Genomic DNA, 19454 nt, shown 5'->3' on the forward strand with positions numbered 1-19454 from the left:
GCCAGCAAAAGTATGAAATGCACGCAAAAAATAGGCAGGAGAAACTTTAGAAGTGGCTCTCTTGAAGTCGGCGAGTGTTTACGTCACTGGGCAGTAAAACACTTCCGCGCATACAAATCAGCGGGCTTCTGGCTTGAATAAAACTTGGCGAAATAACTTTGATCGTGTTTTAATGCCGTCCCCCAGTGGCCGGTGGTCTGCGGCCGGTGGTCGCCCCTCTAAGTGGATCCAGGCATTAAATTACACTTTGTATCCGCGCCATATTTCTTCAACTAGTTTTTGAATTAGTTCCCCAAGTTAACTCATTTAAGTTTATAGAAAGAAAACTTGTAAAAAACATTTTTAATAAGAAAAGACATTAAAAGTATAATATAAATTATTAGGTAAAAATCAAAATACATTAAATGTTTTACATGATATTAACGAGTTGCTTTGTTTTTGCAAAACAATACCATTAGTCTGTCAACTACCAGGCCGTAGTGGTTTAAAATTTCGAATGAAACATTCATAACTTATGTACACACGATTATCAGCAAACAAATAATGGCTGTATTCGTTAATATCACAATACGATACATAAATTAAGCGAGATCTTTTGCCAGTAGTTCCAGTTTTGAAGGTTTTAGGTATACTGCTGGTTTGCCCACATAAGGGGAGTGTCGTATACCGAACGATGGTGCAGGCGTAGATGGCTTCGTATACATGTACTGCAAAGAACAAGAACACATATAAAAACGCATGAAATTATAACGTTCGCACTATAAATTAGAAGTTAGGACTAATAAGTAAACAGAGCATATATTTGACAGCATAAAAGCCGCTCGCTCGCAAGTTGTTTTACTGCTTGCACGTGTGTTATGTTCTTTCATAAATGTTAAACATTAAAGACAGCCTCTGAGACGGCCTCTGTGGTCCAGTGGTTGAGCATGGAGCTCACTATCCGGAGGTCCTGAGTTTGAATCCCGGTGGGGACATATTACAAAAATCACTTTGTGATCCCTAGTTTGATTAGGACATTACAGGCTGATCACCTGATTGTCCGAAAGTAAGATGCTTCGTGCTTCAGAAGGCACGTTAAGCCGTTGGTCCTGGTAACTACTTACTGATGTAATTCAGTAATTGTTACATGAGTCATGTCAGGGGCCTTTGGCGGCTCTGAGGGTTGCTGAGGTTGGTAATTCATCTCACAACCCACACGATAGAAAAAGATTAAAGAAGATATAGAAAAAATAATAATATTTAAGTGTTATCAAAGTAAAATATGTGGTGTAATTATCTTATTCAGCATTATGTAATGTGTTGAAGTTTCATAATGGTTTTCGCTACAGATTTTTTCTGAATATCCAAAAGTGCTTCAGTGTTAAGTAGGATAAAAATAGCTTCGCAATACGCTAATTATGAACAAGCGTTATATTAAAAAGACTGAGGGGCTTTTTGCTACCGCAAAATAATATAAACTTTACCTTTTTCTCACAGTACGTGTTAGGAGCGGGCGTTTTAAATCCTCTTGGATTTCTAAATGGTGCTCCGAAAGAGAATGCTGGCTTTGTCTTTTTTACGTATTCAAACTTGGGGTCATGGTCTCCAGGCCCTGGTATGTTCTGTGGCTTTAATTGTCGACTTGAAGGCCCAAAGCTAAATGCTGGGGCGCTTCTAAAAATATAATCAGGAATACAATAAATATTAACAAACGCTAATTTTGGGAGTTTTCAAGGCTAGGTAAGCAAGTAGAAATATAATGTAAGCACGTCCCACTTTAGACCAGGGGGGTTAAAATGGCCACTATCTGAACCCATTCATCTCAAGCCATTCATCTAATTTGACATTTGCGCATATAAGTAAGTGCGCAATGCAAACAAATGTCAAATAGCAATATTGCTTTCATAGATGAATTGCTTCGATATGGCCATTTTCACCCCCCAGATCATCACTTGCCAACAGGTGAGATTATAATAGTAACAAACGCAAACTTATATAAATAACAAAAAAAAATGTGACAAACATAATGAAACGAATAGGTTCATAACAAATTATTCACTGCTATTTCGCAGTTGAGCGCCCAACGCTTTCATATTGACTTAAAGTAATTTAGATTGCGATTGAAACCTTATAAATATTCCATACAACTCCATGTTTGCCAAATCTGACTAGAAAAGGTATAAGGCTGCGTTTCCATTGATGCGGAGCTGTGCGGAGATGTGCGGATTTGACCAATCACAGCGTTCGAGAGAGCGAAAAACGAAGACGCTCTGTCCCTCTCTCCCTCACGGTGATTGGTCGATTCCTGCACATCTCCGCGTCAATGGAAACGCAGCCTTATAATTGTTATACTAGTAAGTTCATTGAAGGAAAGAGTTGATGTTAATTAAACAGCTTAAATAGTTCAGTTTCCATGTGTTCAGGACCTTAGCCGTCATACAGTTGCAATCCACTATACGTAGGCTAATGGACGTTCCTACTTAGTGGTCGCATAGCTGCAGTCGTTAATTTTTAAGCCTTTTTAGCTTGACTTGGCTTAACAATCTCTGTCCCTGAACAAGAGTAGAGCCAGCTTAGCGTGCACTCGTAGATAAGTTTAGCTCAGAAGCAGCTCCGAATTTGTTACGCTTAGAATTAGTAGTTATGAATAGGTACCGAGATATCTTCCACGATAATTACTGCTTTTTCTGTACCCAGTGTAATTTAGAGTCGTGCTTGATTACAATTTCACTCTATTGTGATGTGACATCCTGATTATCATGTAACTTTGTGTATACTTTTGCAACGGAAAATTCTACTTGATATCAACTCAGAATCATGGTCTGAACCATGTATCAAAGTTTTCGTTTTGATGTCACTAACACCCTGTATAGTATTCGGTACGGTTGTCACTAATATCTTGCATATTCTAGATTTTAGGTAATATAGTCTACATACTTTACCAGAGTTGTCTTAGATACTAATCTCAGTTCATGTTACTTATATTATATACTAATGTTCTGAATTTTACCCAAAGTTTCCTATAATAAGCTTTGTCTTACTTTTTCGGTATATACGGATTGTACATATTAGGTGGGCAAGTCCACATGTCATAAGGCTCGTACGGAGGTTTGGCGGCGATTCTCATCGAGTACGCTGGAGGTCGCTTGATTTGAGCCAGATCTTGAGGCGAGTGCGCTCCTGGACCAGGTATCTTCATTCGGAACCCGGGAGGTATGCAGTGTGGTCTTATTATACTGTGAGTAATTCTGTGGCAACCTAAAAATAGGGAAGGGATACTAAAATCATCAAATAGTAGTTAGTAACCAAAAGCACCTCACCACAGATTATAGTCGTAACATATAGCATTACGCTTGTATCCCCGAAGGGGTAGGCAGAGGTGTACAATATCCACTCCTCGCCGCTATGTTTAAGCCCCGTGTAATATGGTGAGCCAGTGATATCATTTATCTATGATCCACACATGAATTAAACTCCTAAATAATGGAATTCAGTGGGTTAGAGCGTGAACCGGGATTGGAACCCGAGACATTACTAGTCACACATTCTCCGCGGAGAATCTCTGTTCGCGAACAGGACTATCACGAATTAGATTGTATTCGCGTAGGCGAACGTTGATGATGAGTTGTAACGTAATCTTAGCCGGTGCGGTGGAAGGACTTTGGAATCTTGACGTGATTCTGAGGAGCCCTGAACGTCTTAATCCGGCAATTTTAAGACAACATACATGAGAGTGCTCAAATAAGTGTGAAACTGAGCTTAAAGTGTTAAGGGGATTGCTATGCCGAAGAGAAGCGCGTGAATAAACCGCTAATGACCAACACTGTAGGAGGGAAAATGTCAACCCTTATGGGATCATTGTGTCGCGGAAGTCGAAGACTTGAGTGATGAGTCAGACCAAGATTATGAGTTGATATCAAGTGGAATTTTACACCAAAATATTCATGAATTTTCCGACAGGAAATTCCATTTGATATCAACTCGGAATCATAATCTGAATCATCCCCCTAAGTATTCGCTACGGTGTCACTAACTAAATAGTATAGACTTTTCCAAGCTACTTTAATCCTAGTTCTTAGAAGGCTTGGTTGTCGATATAGGTCCGGCCAAGTAGTTAATGCCATCTGCGGCAAATCTACAATAAGTCACGTCAAAAAAAAGGTCGTCGATATTGCTTTCAATCAGAAGGCAGGTTCAATCAAATAAGTTAAATGTGATACAGAGGTCTAATGTTTCTCTGTCTTACCTTTGCGTGCCATGCCTTGTATGTTGAACATGGGTGCGTTGGGCATGGCTGCCGGTTTGCCGAGCAGGGGAGTTCGGTGTCCGAATGTGTATGCTGGTGATTGCTTTATTTTTGAGAAGCCTTTACCACCTGCAGATGATATTTAAACTAAGAAACATAATTCATTGTAACCCGTATAGTTTTAAGTAAGTAAGTAAGTAAACCTTTATTTGTGTGAATACAGTACATAATGATGTTATACAAAACTGAGGCACATGTGTATTCAACCTCAAGATCAATATTTGATTTCTACAATTTCAGAAATCCAAATAAGAACAGAATTATATAGATTTCAATTTTACAAATACTCAGTCAACCAAGAATAATATTCTTTAGTTAATATTTTTATCTCTATCTAAATATTCTTTCACACTATAAAACCATAAACATTATTAAAAATATCTTCATAGCTTTCTTATTTCTTACTACCAAAAGCAGTTTATCCAGTACAATGTTCACAGGAAATCCATAGTAGCTACTAACAGAATATTTCCGGTGGGTCATATTGTCCAGGTCCTGGTAGTTGGAGGTCATCACCCGGAACGCGCCGTCTTTCCGTTGGTTTCGTTTGTACTTGTTTCACCAACCGGGACCTACACTCCCAACCCCAAGGCATCTTCACTTATTTCTCACAATTTCCCAAAAACACAAAACAACAAGTAAAATAATAGGTCAAATATACGTATATAATTGTGGGTGAATGAATATAATTGTATCGCTTCTTACAAGATTGCGTGAAAAATCGCATTGACATTCATTGACAACACTGACAGTAATATAACGTTGTATTTTTTTAAATCTTATGTGGTCTTTTAACAATAGGTTATATATAAAAAAATGTCTTTGCTTGATAGTTGTGACATAGAGCAACACGGACCTACGCGAACCGGAGTAGTTGTGATTATGCCGGAGGCTCGAATCTTACCTGTGTTTTAAAATGCTAAGTAAAAAAAACAACTTTCGGACTTACTGAATCGCTTTTGAACATATTTTTCCTGTTATTGCCAGGATGGGACGCCATTGGAAGCTTAAATCGTGAGATTACATTATTTTCCCATTACACTGTTAAGTCCTGCCTGTACCCGGTACGGATAGCGAGTGTTCCATAAATAAGCAGTTGTATGTGGTTCGCAGATGAGGAAAACGTCGAAACTGGCAATAAACTACGTTACTGGGTATTACATAATGTATTATAGTGACATAAATACAAAGATAAGCAAACAATCCCCTTTGTGCCAGGCAGGCCTGCCAGAGGCACAAATTGGTAAAAACAAGATTTTACCTCAAAATACAAAGTAGTGTGTCAAGATAAATGTAATAGTAAAATGAATAATCACACGTCCTCTTTTCTTCTAATATATGCCCATCATATTGAAATGCTGGAATGGCGACCACGTGTCGGACGACGCTCGGTGGGTAGGCCCGCTACAAGGTGGACCGACGATCTGGTGAAGGTCGCGGGAAGCCGCTGGATGCGGGCAGCGCGGGACCGATCGTTGTGGAGATCCTTGGGGGAGGCCTATGCCCAGCAGTGGGCGTCGTACGGCTGATGATGATGATGCCCATCATATTAGGTATCTACCTACAACATAATTCCTTTTATGTGACATGGATGACGAGCCGCGTGGAATAGTCAAATATTTCATTTATATTTCGGTTATAAAGTACAGTGACCAATTAAGAGAAAAGTAGTTACTACTAGCGATAACGTGACAAGTAAATGAAGTACCTAGTTTACGAACTATACAAGATCCATGCGGCGGAAGCTCATGAGCTTAGAGCCAGAGGTAACTCATCCGTTTGTGTATTTCAACTCGGGGCTGAACTTAACAAAAATCTGATTATAGCTCGGCAAGAAGATGGTGGTGAGAGGTATATTATAGTATATATGGTAGATAATGAAATTGATAATTGTAATAGTGGTGAAGCCACAGCTCACAGAAAAGGGCATTTCTCTTACTGTAACCGAAGCCGCCAATTGGCGTGATATTTTGTGACTATTAATAGCGGAGGTGTTGCACTGTAGGTGAAAATAGATTAAATTACTTTCCGGTTATAACAAGTATTCAATACTTTTAATCAATTCGTCATTAAGAGATCCGTCGCTATTCGCCTGCAATCAGACATCTCCTCAAAATAAAGTGTGAAGTGGAGAGCTCACAGAGGGTATCTTCGGACGCGTTCATGACATTTGTGACACATGAATAGAGGCGGTAAAGTTTCATTCATCAGCTGCGCTATTTCTCTCCAAACGTCGGTTCACCGGGCGCGCGATAAACAGTTGGAGATAAAAGCGGAACGAAAAGAATTGGGGACGAATAAAAAATCTCGGGTGAAATTTTTCCACGGTCCAGGAAATTGAGCTGCAGCGGATATCGTCGCACCGGAACGACGTGCGACGGAGGAATGGTTTCCGGCCGAGGTGGCTCGTCTTCATTATTCTTAGATTTTCTTCCGACTACGTTTAAAAATGTTTATTCGGGCGCTTTTTTTGTGAAATCCGTATTGTGATTTGTATATGGAGTAATTCTAGAATATCTTTATGAAAATGAAGATATATAATTTTAATTAAGTAAGCAATCATCATTAATTTACGTTCGATAGAAACAATTTATCAATTTAAATTTGTTGAAGCGCATCACGTAACGGAACCTTAATTCGATTGGCCGATATCCATTCCATATTCATATCTCGGTTATTATTTATTCAAGAAGGTGATGGGGAATTAAAAACGCGCAATACGGCCGGACGGCAGGCATGCATTATTCAGAGCATGGGCTTCACGAAATGCTGGAGTTTAATAGATCATATAGGAACCGTGTGGTGTCGGATTTCAATAGGGCTCAATATAAGCATTAGGCGTCATAAAAAGCAGTTAGAGGTTGTACATTATAAAGTAGAGACGCGCTTAGAAGAAATTCAAAAGTTCCTTTTCATAGGAAAATACCGTCGCCTCCACGCCGCGTGTGTCGCTAATTCCATCGTAGGCTTTGACCATTAGCCGTACGAAGTTTATCGACGTAGATAGCATTCGTTGCATCGATTGGTCGACGACCACAATATAATTTATGCCGCGGGGCGCGGAAGCTGTGTCGCGGGGGAATGAGTTAATTTTAAAATAAGCATGAGCTGATCCAGGGATTAGTTGCTTTGACGTCACACTTATTGTAATGAAGATCACCAAGTAAATCTGCCTCTATTCAATTCCCAAGTAGAATACAAGTTTCCGATAATAGTAGTTTTAAAATATATATATTTAAGAAATTATAATCTATTTACATATTTTACTTTAAATGCATACATAAACTGCCTATATACGTCCCACTGCTGGGCACATGCCTCCCCTCAATCAACCGGAGGGGGTATGGAGCATACTCCACCACGCTGCTCCACTGCGGGTTGGTGGAGGTGTTTTTACGGCTAATAGCCGGGACCAACGGCTTAACGTGCCTTCCGAAGCACGGAATCATCTTACTTTTTCGGACAATCAGGTGATTCAAGCCTGAAAAGTCCTTACCAAACAAAGGACAGTCTCACAAAGTGATTTCGACAATGTCCCCATCGGGAATCGAACCCGGACCTCCAGATCTTGAGCCTAACGCTCTAGCCACTGGACCACCGAGGCTGTTTAAATGCATCATGGCGGCGTAATCGTAGAATTTAGTTGAGGTACTTAACTCTTTTTGGATACTAGGTACCAAATGTGACGATGAATATCTATCTAAAGCACGAGATTCACGAAATACTGGATTTTAATAGATGGGTGGCAGTGTATGCGGCACATTTGCCCCTGACCGCATAGTATGGAATGCGGTACAATACGACACCTCTCCAGAATTTATTGGTGGCGCTCGAGCACGTAGCCCATAAGATACTTACTACAATATACATGGCATTGCGTACTCTTTTCTTTACTTGTTTCTTTGTGAAAATGTTTTCAACAAAAACAGTGGATTGTATGTTTATTTGTTATTTGTCTCTGTACATTAGACAAGCCACTCTCCTTAATCATCCGGAAGGGGTATGGATCATACTCCGCTGCGCTGCTCCATTGCGGGTTGGTGGAGGTGATTTTACGGTTAATAATCGGGACCAACTGCGTAACGTGTCCGAACCAAGAAATCATCTTACATTTTCGGACAATCAGGTGATTCAAGCCTGCAATGTCCTTACCAAGCAAAGGACAGTCTCGCAAAGTGATTTCGACAATGTTCCCGTCGGGAATCGGCTATTGTGTTGTGTCTGTACGGTGCATTATTATTACTTTTAAGGATTTCTTTGAGATCATTTGTGTAGTGCTTAGTTGCTAGGATTTTTTTTGGTGTTCCACTATTATGAAGAAGCAGAAGAAACAATCTTCTGTTACCAGACCTAAAGTACATTTTGCACTGTACGTTTAAATGGGTGTTACCGTATAATTTAATTTTGCCTTAATAATTTACGTTCACAAATACATTTACTTACCAAAAAAAAAATATTTATTCACGAATTTATATGGACTTTTCTCTAAAGAAAAGTTGTGAAAGAAAAGCAGAGCACATAGACATAGACAATAGGTAACTTGGAAAGTTAAGGTTAGTACCCGGTGATATTTTCCAATACACATCTTCCAGTATTAGTGTACAATAATGTACACTATAGTAATGTACACTATAATAATGTACACTAATACTAATTACACATATTATATGGCTTGTATTATCGTTGCTTTGCTTGGAAGGTATAATTAATAGGAAACATTAATAAATACTTCAGCGAGGGGAAACTGTTACAAGTTATAGCCAACTCTGTGCACGTAATTAATTAGATGATGTGCGGATATACTGGTAATATCTTTGATCTCCAGAGATATGCGGAATACGTGCGAGCGCTATACGGAGTATGATGCTTTTGTTCATGAAAATTATAGCTGTGTTGATAGTGTTTTCTCCGCGTGGAAGCGCATGGACTTCGATTTTACACACGGATTATATCGGGCTTAACATAACATAGCATCACTCTTGCATCCCCAAGGTGGTAGGCAGAGGTGTAAATATACACCCTCCTCTGATTAACTGATTTGACTAGTTGGAAACTGGTCCATAATAGTTCCATGTCAATTTCATGAATAAACAAGTTTTAATAATTAACTTATTAATAATAAATTAGCGTACCTATCGCAATAAAGTACCTATCAATTTTAAAGTGGATTTTTGAAATTATGTCATCAATCAATTAGACAATTAGTTCACAATTCAAATAAAATGGAAAATAATATTTTCATAATTTAGAATTTTAAAAGCTCTCGCACTTACAAAACTTTGAGTGTATTTTAAAAATATAATAAAATTTATATAATTTAATTGGGTATTTTTACATATTACTTGCCCGAATTAACACAATCTCATTTAAGTTCAATTTTCTAACGTGTTAATAAGTATAATAATTTTTAGAACAATACCTTATCTACCCTACCTACCTACTTATTACTTTCCTGTGAATAAAGAATGTGTCGGCAAACTGCCTTTATGGAGGCAATGAAAAAGTTACGAAAAGTCACTTTCCAAGTAAACATTACCAGATACTTGTACTTTAGACCATGATCACGCTACTATCCAGGATAATGATTGGTAACGGAATAAGTACGGTCACGAGTACTAATATGTATACACTTGGATACCATGTCACATTAACTTTTTTGACAAATTAAACCGTAAGTCTCATTAAATGTCAAATATGATAGTGGGACAGGGTTCTAAAGTTGGTACATGATATTTGCTCATGACTGTACATCTATGTTATAAGATGTACATACAAAACTCACGCCTATTTCCCACCGGGGTGAGCAGAGACTATGGAATTCCATTTTCATCGATCCTGACCCACTTCTCTTGCTACGTTCAAATTCATTAATCGTTTCATGTACAGTCACGAGCATTGTATACACTTTGGTACCATGTCACATTAACTTTTTTGACAAATTGAACTGTAAGTCTCACTAAATGTCAAATATGTTAGTGTGACAGAGTCCTAAAGTGGGTACATTATATTGCTCATGACTGTACGCACGCCGGCTCAGAGTAGATCGTACTGAACCTTTTTTAAGGACATCTCCAAGTTGGTCAAAGTTCGTCTTCCTCTGCCAGCCCTACCACTAATCTTCGCTTTATATACAGCTTTCGTATTCCTATTATCCTTCATCCGCTACGTGTCCAAACCAACTTAACATTCCCTTCTCAATCTTAGCCACTATACCGTCTTTTACACCACATCTCTCTCTTATCACACATCATTATCTCTCTCTTGTCATCTTAAAACATGTATTGGTTCTATAATTTGTTTTTTCTTTCTTGTCTACAAAAATGCATTATTAGCTATTAACTCCTCTAACGTTTCTATTATATATTATCGTTATATAAAATTCGAGAACATATATTTATTTCTGAACAGGTTCAAAAAGAATGACTAATTATAACTTCGCAAACAGATATTTTAGAAACCAGTCATATTGGAAACGTTAGAGGAGTTTATAGCTAATAATGCATTTTTGTACTCCAAAGCCTCCATCGGACAAAATTTAGGTAAGTACCTAAGTATAATTAAATAGAAGGCTCTCGTAAGGAAATCCTGCGCTCCGTTGATTCTCGCACGCTTCGGTTCGCTAAATTTTATCACATCTTTTGTTTTAGGCACAATTTACGAATAGTTTCGCTAGATGCAATCGAATAGAATAGGGTAATTTCCAACTAGTCAAATCAGTTACTTTTTACTAAACGTCAAAACACGAAATTACTGTGGAATTTGTATGAAAAAGCAACCTGTGACGTCATAGAAAAATGTGTCAAAATGTAGCTAGCACATATAGTCAAAATGTAGTAACATTTTTCTTTATTAAAATTCATAAATAAGTTAAATAGAAAAAAGGAAACATTTTTATTACCGTGTCTTTATTTAGTAATCAGAATTTCATAATTTATCTTTAAAATTAAAATCAAATTAAAAAAAATTATCTTTGACCTAGGAAACCACTCAATCCTTTGAGTAATCAATAATGATCGTTTTCAGACTTTAACACTCCATACATAAACTCACGCCTATTTCCCACCGGGGTAAGCAGAGACTATGGAATTCCGTTTGCTTCGATCCTGACACATTTCTCTTGCTTCCTTCACATTCATCAATCGTGTACAACTTAAAACACGCGTGGGTTCAGAGTAGATCGTACTGAACCTTTTTTACGGACATCTCCAATCTGGTTAATATTTTTTTAAGTCTTCCTTTGTCAGCCCTACCACCAACCTTTGCTTTATATTCCGGTTTCGTAATCCTATTATCCTTTAATGCTATAATACTGTGATTAATTATTAAATGATTCATTGCTCATCAATGGTAAACGGCAAAAAGAGTTGTAGTGCACTCTACGAGCACATCAGAAGCTTTTACAAGTTATATTATGGCCTTTGAATCTAAATATATAAAAGGAGAAACTGACTGACTGACATATCAACGCACAGCCTAAACGGCTAAACGTAGACACTTGAAATTTGGAAGGGACGTAACTTAGCTACCGTAAAGGTGCACTAAGAAAGGAATTCCCGGAATTCCTACGGGAACGGGAGTTAGCGGGAAAAAACATTTGTATGAAAAAAATCGAAACCGCGTAAGATAGATGTTTTTAATCTAGCATGCATGCATACCTTAGTAAATATTTAGTTTAGTTATGGGAAAAATGGGAGTTAGCGGGAAAAAAAAATTGTATGAAAAAATCTAAACTGCATAGTTAGATGCTTGAAATTTGATATGCACTCCCACACACACAAAGATCTCTCTTTTATAACACGCCACGCGGACGAAGTCGCGGGTAAAAGCTAGTAATTAATAATGATTGTATCCTCATCCGTGGTAGCCCAGTTGGTAGAACGCGTGCTTCTCACTTTGAGGTTGCAGGTTCGACTCCAGCTGCCACAGGCCTAAACCAATGATTGCCGATATTGTTTTCGAACTCATGTTTTGATCATAAATGATTATCACGTGGTCAGCGGTGAAGGAAAACATCGTGAGGAAACCCACATTCCCGAGAAATGCATTTTCGAAGGTATGTGGCCTAACCTGTATTGGGCTGGTCCTTCGCGGGTTGGGAGATCAGATAGGCAGTCGCTTCTGTAAAAAACCGGACCTGTCAAATCTTCAAGGTAGGTAAGCGAACCCTGTGTAAAACGGGATAATGCTAGGGGGATGAGATGATTGTATCCTCTTCCGACTACAATCCTGTGATAAATCATTAAAGTGTTCATAGCTACTTAGTGGTGAATGTCAAAATTACCTATTCAGTAAGCTTTGTGTACTTTGTTAAATTAACCGACTGACTAGTACAAAGGAAGAGTCTCGATTTGTTGCGTCTAACTATTGTTCACTATTTTTAATATTCTTAAATTTTTAGATGTAGTGGGGCGTTGGAAACTGAATGTCACTTTCATAGGCACTTTTTTTTTTTATTCAAGCTGCCGCAATAATTATTGCAAATGCGCACTGATAACACACGTTTACGCTTGGACGGATGAACGAACAGAGAGAGAAAAGAATCTAGTTGAATGTATGAATACTAAACTACTATGGTCTTACCTGATGTAAGTGACGATGTGGTCTGAGATTGAACTAGGTAACTTAAATTATTATGCTAGAAATAATAGACTAAACTAATTCATTCATTGTATTCATTGATGCATTCTAACATAACCTAACCTGTATTGGGCTGATTTTCCCTTGGCGGGTCGAAGGTCAGACAGGTAGTCGCTTCTGTAAAAAACCAGACCTGTCAAATTAAAATTCTTCAGGGTAAGTAAACGGATCCTGTGTAAAATGGGACAATGGTGCTAATTCCTGTAAATACCATCTAATTTTATTTTAAGTTATATCTGTCATTTTCTTATCCGCCGAAAAGGAAAGGGACGGGTAATCTACAAGCATAAAATTTATGGAACACACGTCAATTTTAAGCACAAATCTAAACCAACCGTCTAAAAATTTTACATCCGCCAATAACCCGACACAGTTAAGTAGACAGCACGACAAACGGATTGCATACCAGCGACGTACCTTTTGATTCGCCCGGGTTATTCATTCATTGTTCTTCCTAAAATTTAGAGCTGTGAATCATCCGTCCCTTTCCTTTTCGATGGATATGAAAATGACGGATATAACTTAAAATAAAATTAGGCGGTGTCTGCAGGAATCGGGGCCAATGATAGACTAAACTTCAAATATTTTTCAAAATCGTGAAGACTCCAGGATTGAAGCCAGCGAATTCCAAGCACTTTTGTTTAATGTCGAAACGTAAAACAATGGCGCAAATCGGCCGGTTCCAAATCAATGGAAAAGGTTTGCTCGATGGTGCTTAAGCACTTTGAAAAAAGTTTTCAGTCGGAATTGACTTTCCCTGTTCGGAGAAGTTTGAGTATGGCTCAGTTCGCGTCGTGTGACCCGCTTCAAATCGCACTGTCGTTGAGCCCATGACGTTATTTTTTTTATTTCTATATCAATCCAAATCCCTTCTTATAGGCTAGTTTCCAACTGGCCAAATTGGCTACTTTTAATTAAACGTCAAAACACGAAATTACTATGGAATTTGTATGAAATAGCATACTGTGACGTCAGAGAAAAACGTGTTAAAATGACAGACTTATTATTAGGTTTTTCTTGATTAAAATTCATAAATAAGTTAAATGGAGATAAAGAAAATGTTTTTAATCAGAATTTTATACTTTATTTTGAACCTAGTATACGCCCCAAAGGGAGAGGCTTAATGAACCTATTGATTTGCCTTTTTTATAGTGTTCGTAAGTTGATAAGGAGGACAGAGATTACAATTTCGAAGTATACAATAAGTGGAGTTTAAAATAGTAGGTAATTAGGATATTCGAAAAATTCGATCACTACATTTTTGAAAAGAAAATCAATTTGAAGTCGTAAAGTTCAGATGCCTTTTAAATTTCAAAACCCATGTTTTAACTAGTGTGGTTGGAAATCCGAGTTCAGACGAGTATGATACAACATTCTTACTTATTCTAAGTTCTTTCCTGCTGTCAAGAAATATACAAAGTGAAAACAGTAAACATACATACTAACTTTCCGGATTATTATGTTGTGGGTAGTTTGAGAATGGTTTTCCGGACTTCGGCACCTTTTCGCAAAAGCAATCCGGGTTTTTGAATAATTAAAGCTATCGCGAATTACTTTTCTTGCTTCAACGGCAAAGCATTGCCGTTAGCTTATGTTGGAGCATTTGCACTATTTTCCGTGTTAAAGTTTCTAAGAACCCGGTATTACGTGTTCCTTTTATCGTGTGAGGCAGTCTCATCAACCCTGGTGTCAGGGTTATGATTGAGCCACGGCTCATGTAACGATTACTCACTTACATCAGTAAATAGCAACCGGGACCAATGGTTTAACGTGCCTTCCAAAGTACGGATCTTCTTACTTTCGGACAATCAGGTGATCAGCCTGTAATATTCTTACGAAACTAGGGAACACAAAGTGATTTTTGTGATATATTCCCACTCTGGAATTCGAACCCGGGGCCTCCGGATCGTGAGTCCAACTCTCGACCACTGGACCACAGAGATTACGTGTTTAAATTATGATTATAACCGCGTAAACCTTAAACAATGTACATACATGTGTTTATACATTGTTTAAGGTTTACGCGGTTATAATCATAATTACATGTGTTTATACATTGTTATTTAAATTATTTTATCACCTTTTTGTATTTTATGTGTTCTCGCCAATAAATTGATTTGATTTTATTTTGATTTGAACAAACAAAGTTTTTTTCAATGCTGTAAACTGTTGAATCCCAATTATCTATCATGCAATATACCTACTTATATTAGCTTAGTGCAATACATCGTAAGACCATGCTGTGACAATCGCAATGATTTATGTGAGTATTTGTTAATAATTAGCAGGAACTAATCAAGGATACGACCGCGAGCGTCGTCAATGCGCTGTTGTTAATAATCCAGAGAACAATTACACAGGCACTATTGTCTGGGGAAGATCATTCGAAACACTCCGCAAGCTGTAAGCGGTGTGCATAATTGCTATCATAATATCTACCATGTTTACTCTTTGTGTTATATAGCAAACGTAGAGTAAAACGTTAAGGACCATTTCATTATTTATAAATATTTAAATTTAAGCTTGTAATCCCAAACAGGATAGAAGAGCCACAAATCATTATTAAATCATAAGTAAAGGGCCTTAGCCATGTTGCAAACGATTACGACAATGTAATCGAATAAAATATAGGCATTTTTCGATAAAAATGCACTGTCGCCGTCGCTATAAAAACGACTGTTTTTTAAAGATTACGAAAAAGTTTAAAGATTACGTAGTTTTTGACAGTAGTATGTATGCCCGTTAAAAATAGGCGATTGAAAACATATTTTTTCTACGAGTTATTTGGTCTTTATATGCGAGAATATTAAAACTTTTGCAAGTCAAACGGCGTAATGCAAAATTCTCATTCATGGATTCGAATGAACGAATGCATTTAAAGTCGTCAGTCGCATGAAACGCGAACGGTCTTTGCACAGCTCTCTAAACTCGAGAAAAGATAACCTCTTTACAGTAAGAGCTCCGTTATTCTTTTATTATGCAACTTTATGCACTAAAGAAGCACTAATTAATTAGGAAGTAGGAAGCAACTGTCGTTATTGTTATAAAGTCAAACGATTCATTAAACTAAGTGTGCAGCTGAGGACACAGTCTTGCAGTCTTTATTTTTTAAGAGTTTTGAAGATAAGTTTATAGTACGTTGGATACGTTTGAAATATTTAGTATGGGAAAATTTTTCATAATATTTATATATTATTAGTTTTAAAGCATAATATTGTTACGGAAGTGGGTTTCGGGATTGGAAGGAAACTCACTTTATTTTCTACGCACGCGATACAGCAGTTGCACAGTGCTACACAGTACAATACATCACCGTCACTTCACTTAATTTCACACTTTACGCGTCACTTGAACACTGCACGAAACACCGCACTAACACTTGCATTAAACACTGCACAAGACACTACTTTAAACACTGTTTCTTCATTTCCACTTTACTTTCATGTTTCCACTTCCTCTTCTTGCTTCGATCAGTTTAAAAACTGCTCTTCCCGCTCTTTATATACCTCATGGTCACATACAAGAATTGTCAACTTCTTTCTCGAATAATCTCGAGCAGAACCTCCTTGACCATTCTAATAAAGAAAGTCAAGGAAGCTGCTATGCGTCAGAAAAAGATGCGTCTATGAGGAAAAGACAAAGGAGGATTATACGATAACATTCGAGAACTCTCTGGTTGCGGAGTTTATGTGCTGTGACATTGTCAATCCGTCACAATATGCGTGGCTGAGTACATGCGTAGGTACATGAACTAATTCGCATAACGGGTGAAACACAGCCTCAAGTAAGGTGAAAATTGGTTGATAATTATTTTGAATTAAATGTACGTTTAATTGCGTACTGTAGATAACTTATTTTGCCACTAAACGTTAATAACAGGATAAGACATAACATCAGGTTTTAAAAACGATCGTTCTTTTTTATGATTGAGTTATAACTTTTACTTGCCATAAACATCCGTAGTTTATGAAAATGATTTGCAACTTCATATCCAATTGCATCGTAATTACATCGTTTCCTGCAATTATGCAATTATATTATGTAGTTTTAGCCTATTTGATGATTAATGGACACTTTATGGGCATCTAGGAGGGTTCCGTACCGATACTATGAATAAACCATGTCACACCCCGGACACTTCATACAAACTACATTATTTTACACAGACACTAACTACACATTGATGTTTTCGGACACGCGCAACTGTGTATGTGACGTCTCAGGGATACCTATTATAATACCTAATTTAACCGCCATTACTTACTTACGTAGATAGTACACAAACGAAGCTTTTTTAATCATCAGTTAATATTTATTTATTTAATTACCATACGAATCACAAACAAAAAGTTTTGAACAATAAGTGTTCACAATATAAATAAGCAGGCTTTACACTTGACTTAAAAAAATCACTGAACTAATGAATTGCATTCACATTATTTTTATTTTAGGCACTTAGCCTAGGTTCAATTTTATTGCAAATGATTAGCATGTTTTGATGAACAATCTCCACGAAAAACAAATATTTACACCACCCAAGCGTGCCGGCGTGGCCAGTTACTGTGAGATCAAATATTCGAATCAGACGAAATATTCCAATTTAAAAATTCGAACATTATAAACTAAAGTGATAAAAAATAAAAACAGCGGTCCGCGCGCAGTCTTTCGTGATTCAAAACTAAAGTATGGCCGAGGTATAAAACTCAGACGCTGGTGGGGAGCGGAGAGATGCCGTTCTGTAGTGTAATTCCTAAAATCTTATTTGAGTTGGTAGTTTTTGTCTCCAACGGCTTCACATGCTACACATGTTTTTACCAGAGTCTTCTTAGAGAAATGTAGATTATAACATTGTGTATAATAGGCAAGTTTCCAACTAGTCAAATCAGTTACTTTTACAAAACGTCAAAACACGAAATTACTTTGAAAGTATGAAAAAGCAACCTGATTTTTTTTTTGACGTGACTTATTGTAGATTTGCCGCAGATGGCATTAACTACTTGGCCGGACAAATGGGGAGCGCTGAAGGCTCTCACTCGGTACAACGTTAAAGCAACCTGAGACGTCATAGAAAAACGTGACAAAATGTCGCATTTATTATTACATTTTTCATTATTAAAATTCATAACAGTTAAATATAAAACAGAACGTTTCTTATCAGCGTTGGGCTCATGATCCGGAGGTCCTCGGTTCGATTCCCGGCGGGGACATATCACAAAAAATACTTTGTGGTCCCTAGTTTGGTTAGGACATTACAGGCTGATCACCTGATTGTCCGAAAGTAAGATGATCCGTGCGTCGGAAGGCACGTTAAGCCGTTGGTCCCGGTTATTACTTACTGATGTAAGTAAGTAGTCGTTACACGAGCCATGTCAGGGGCCTTTGGCGGCTCAATAGTAACCCTGACACCAGGGTTGATGAGGTTGGTACTCCACCTCACAACCCATACGATAGAAGAAGAAGAAGACCTTTAGATCTGTCTTTATTTACCTAATCAGATTTTCATAATTCATCTTTCACCTAGGAAACTACCCAATTCCATTCAAAGGTTATGAGTGTTTGTTAGCTTGAATAGACCTCAACAGACATTCATATTTTAAGAGGCTGATCTCTAGAACCACTTCGGCTCAGCAAGTAAAACCATTTAAGGCAAGCCTATAATAAGTAAAAACAAAAACTAGAACCACTGATTTTTTTTTAATTATACACTTTATCGATAAAGGAAATCGTTATTCCGGGAAGTCATCGATCAAAGAAAAAATAAACGGAGCAGTAATATCTTTTAAGCAGTTTTATACATTACATTAGTCGAAATGTACTTAAGTACCCTACTTTAGTATCATTTTGTGTGTAGAGACACAATAAATTGTCTGTAATAAATGTATAAGTAGTGAAGTATCACATACAAAATGGATAGGGTGAAGTTTACGATTAATGGAAAAAAATACACTGGTAAGTTTTTTTAAATATAATTATGATATGAATATCCATGTTATAGGATACCTACTGTTAATAGCCTCCGTGGTCTAGTGGTTAGAGCGTTAGGCTCACTATCTGGAGGTCCGGGTTCGATTCCTGTCGAAATCGCTTTGTGAGACAGTCTCTGTTTGGTAAGGACTTTGCAGGCGTGAATTACCTGATTGTTCGAAAAAGTAAGATGATTCTGTACTTCGGAAGGCCGTAAAAACACGTCCACCAAGGTGGAGTATGCTCCATACCCTCTGTGGGTGATTAAGGGGAGGCCAGTGCCCAGCTGTGGGACGTATAGACTGTTACTGTTATGTTACATACAGAAATAATTAATGTAAGTAGTTAAAGTGAAAAAATAAAATATATATACATAAGTAAGTAGGTACAATTTTTTTATTTTTTTTGACGTGGCTTATTGTAGATTTGCCGCAGATGGCATTAACTACTTGGCCGGACAAATGGGGAGCGCTGAAGGCTCTCACCCGGTACAACGTTTAAGACAACAGGCCTGAGGGTGCCCAGTTGGGCGCGAACCTCGGCTCAGGGCGTCGTCTGAGAGGAAAAA

General features: G+C 37.7%; 1 protein-coding gene across 1 annotated transcript; it reads right to left on the reverse strand.

The window, feature by feature from the left end:
* Nucleotides 1–478: 478 nt before the first annotated feature.
* Nucleotides 479–4880, reverse strand: LOC126379158 (outer dense fiber protein 3-like protein 2). The gene is made up of 5 exons (XM_050027812.1): nucleotides 4748–4880; nucleotides 4226–4354; nucleotides 3021–3237; nucleotides 1464–1653; nucleotides 479–707 (listed from the first exon to the last, which is right to left on the reverse strand). The coding sequence occupies exons 1-5, from the start codon at nucleotides 4878–4880 to the stop codon at nucleotides 582–584; spliced, it is 795 nt and encodes a 264-aa protein (XP_049883769.1). The 3' UTR covers nucleotides 479–581.
* Nucleotides 4881–19454: the final 14574 nt, after the last annotated feature.

The sequence above is a fragment of the Pectinophora gossypiella genome, chromosome 2 (genome assembly GCF_024362695.1).
Source record: "Pectinophora gossypiella chromosome 2, ilPecGoss1.1, whole genome shotgun sequence".
In the NCBI taxonomy this organism is placed as follows: Eukaryota; Metazoa; Arthropoda; class Insecta; order Lepidoptera; family Gelechiidae; genus Pectinophora; species Pectinophora gossypiella.

Excerpts from the sequence above, each read along its gene's own strand:
- LOC126379158 (XM_050027812.1), bottom strand. The coding sequence starts at position 4,880 with ATGCCTTGGGGTTGGGAGTGTAGGTCCCGGTTGGTGAAACAAGTACAA. Across the intron at positions 1,654-3,020 it reads AATCCGTATATACCGAAAAA|AAGCGCCCCAGCATTTAGCT; the intron begins GTAAGACAAAGC and ends TTATATTTTTAG. Across the intron at positions 708-1,463 it reads ACACGTACTGTGAGAAAAAG|TACATGTATACGAAGCCATC; the intron begins GTAAAGTTTATA and ends TGTTCTTTGCAG.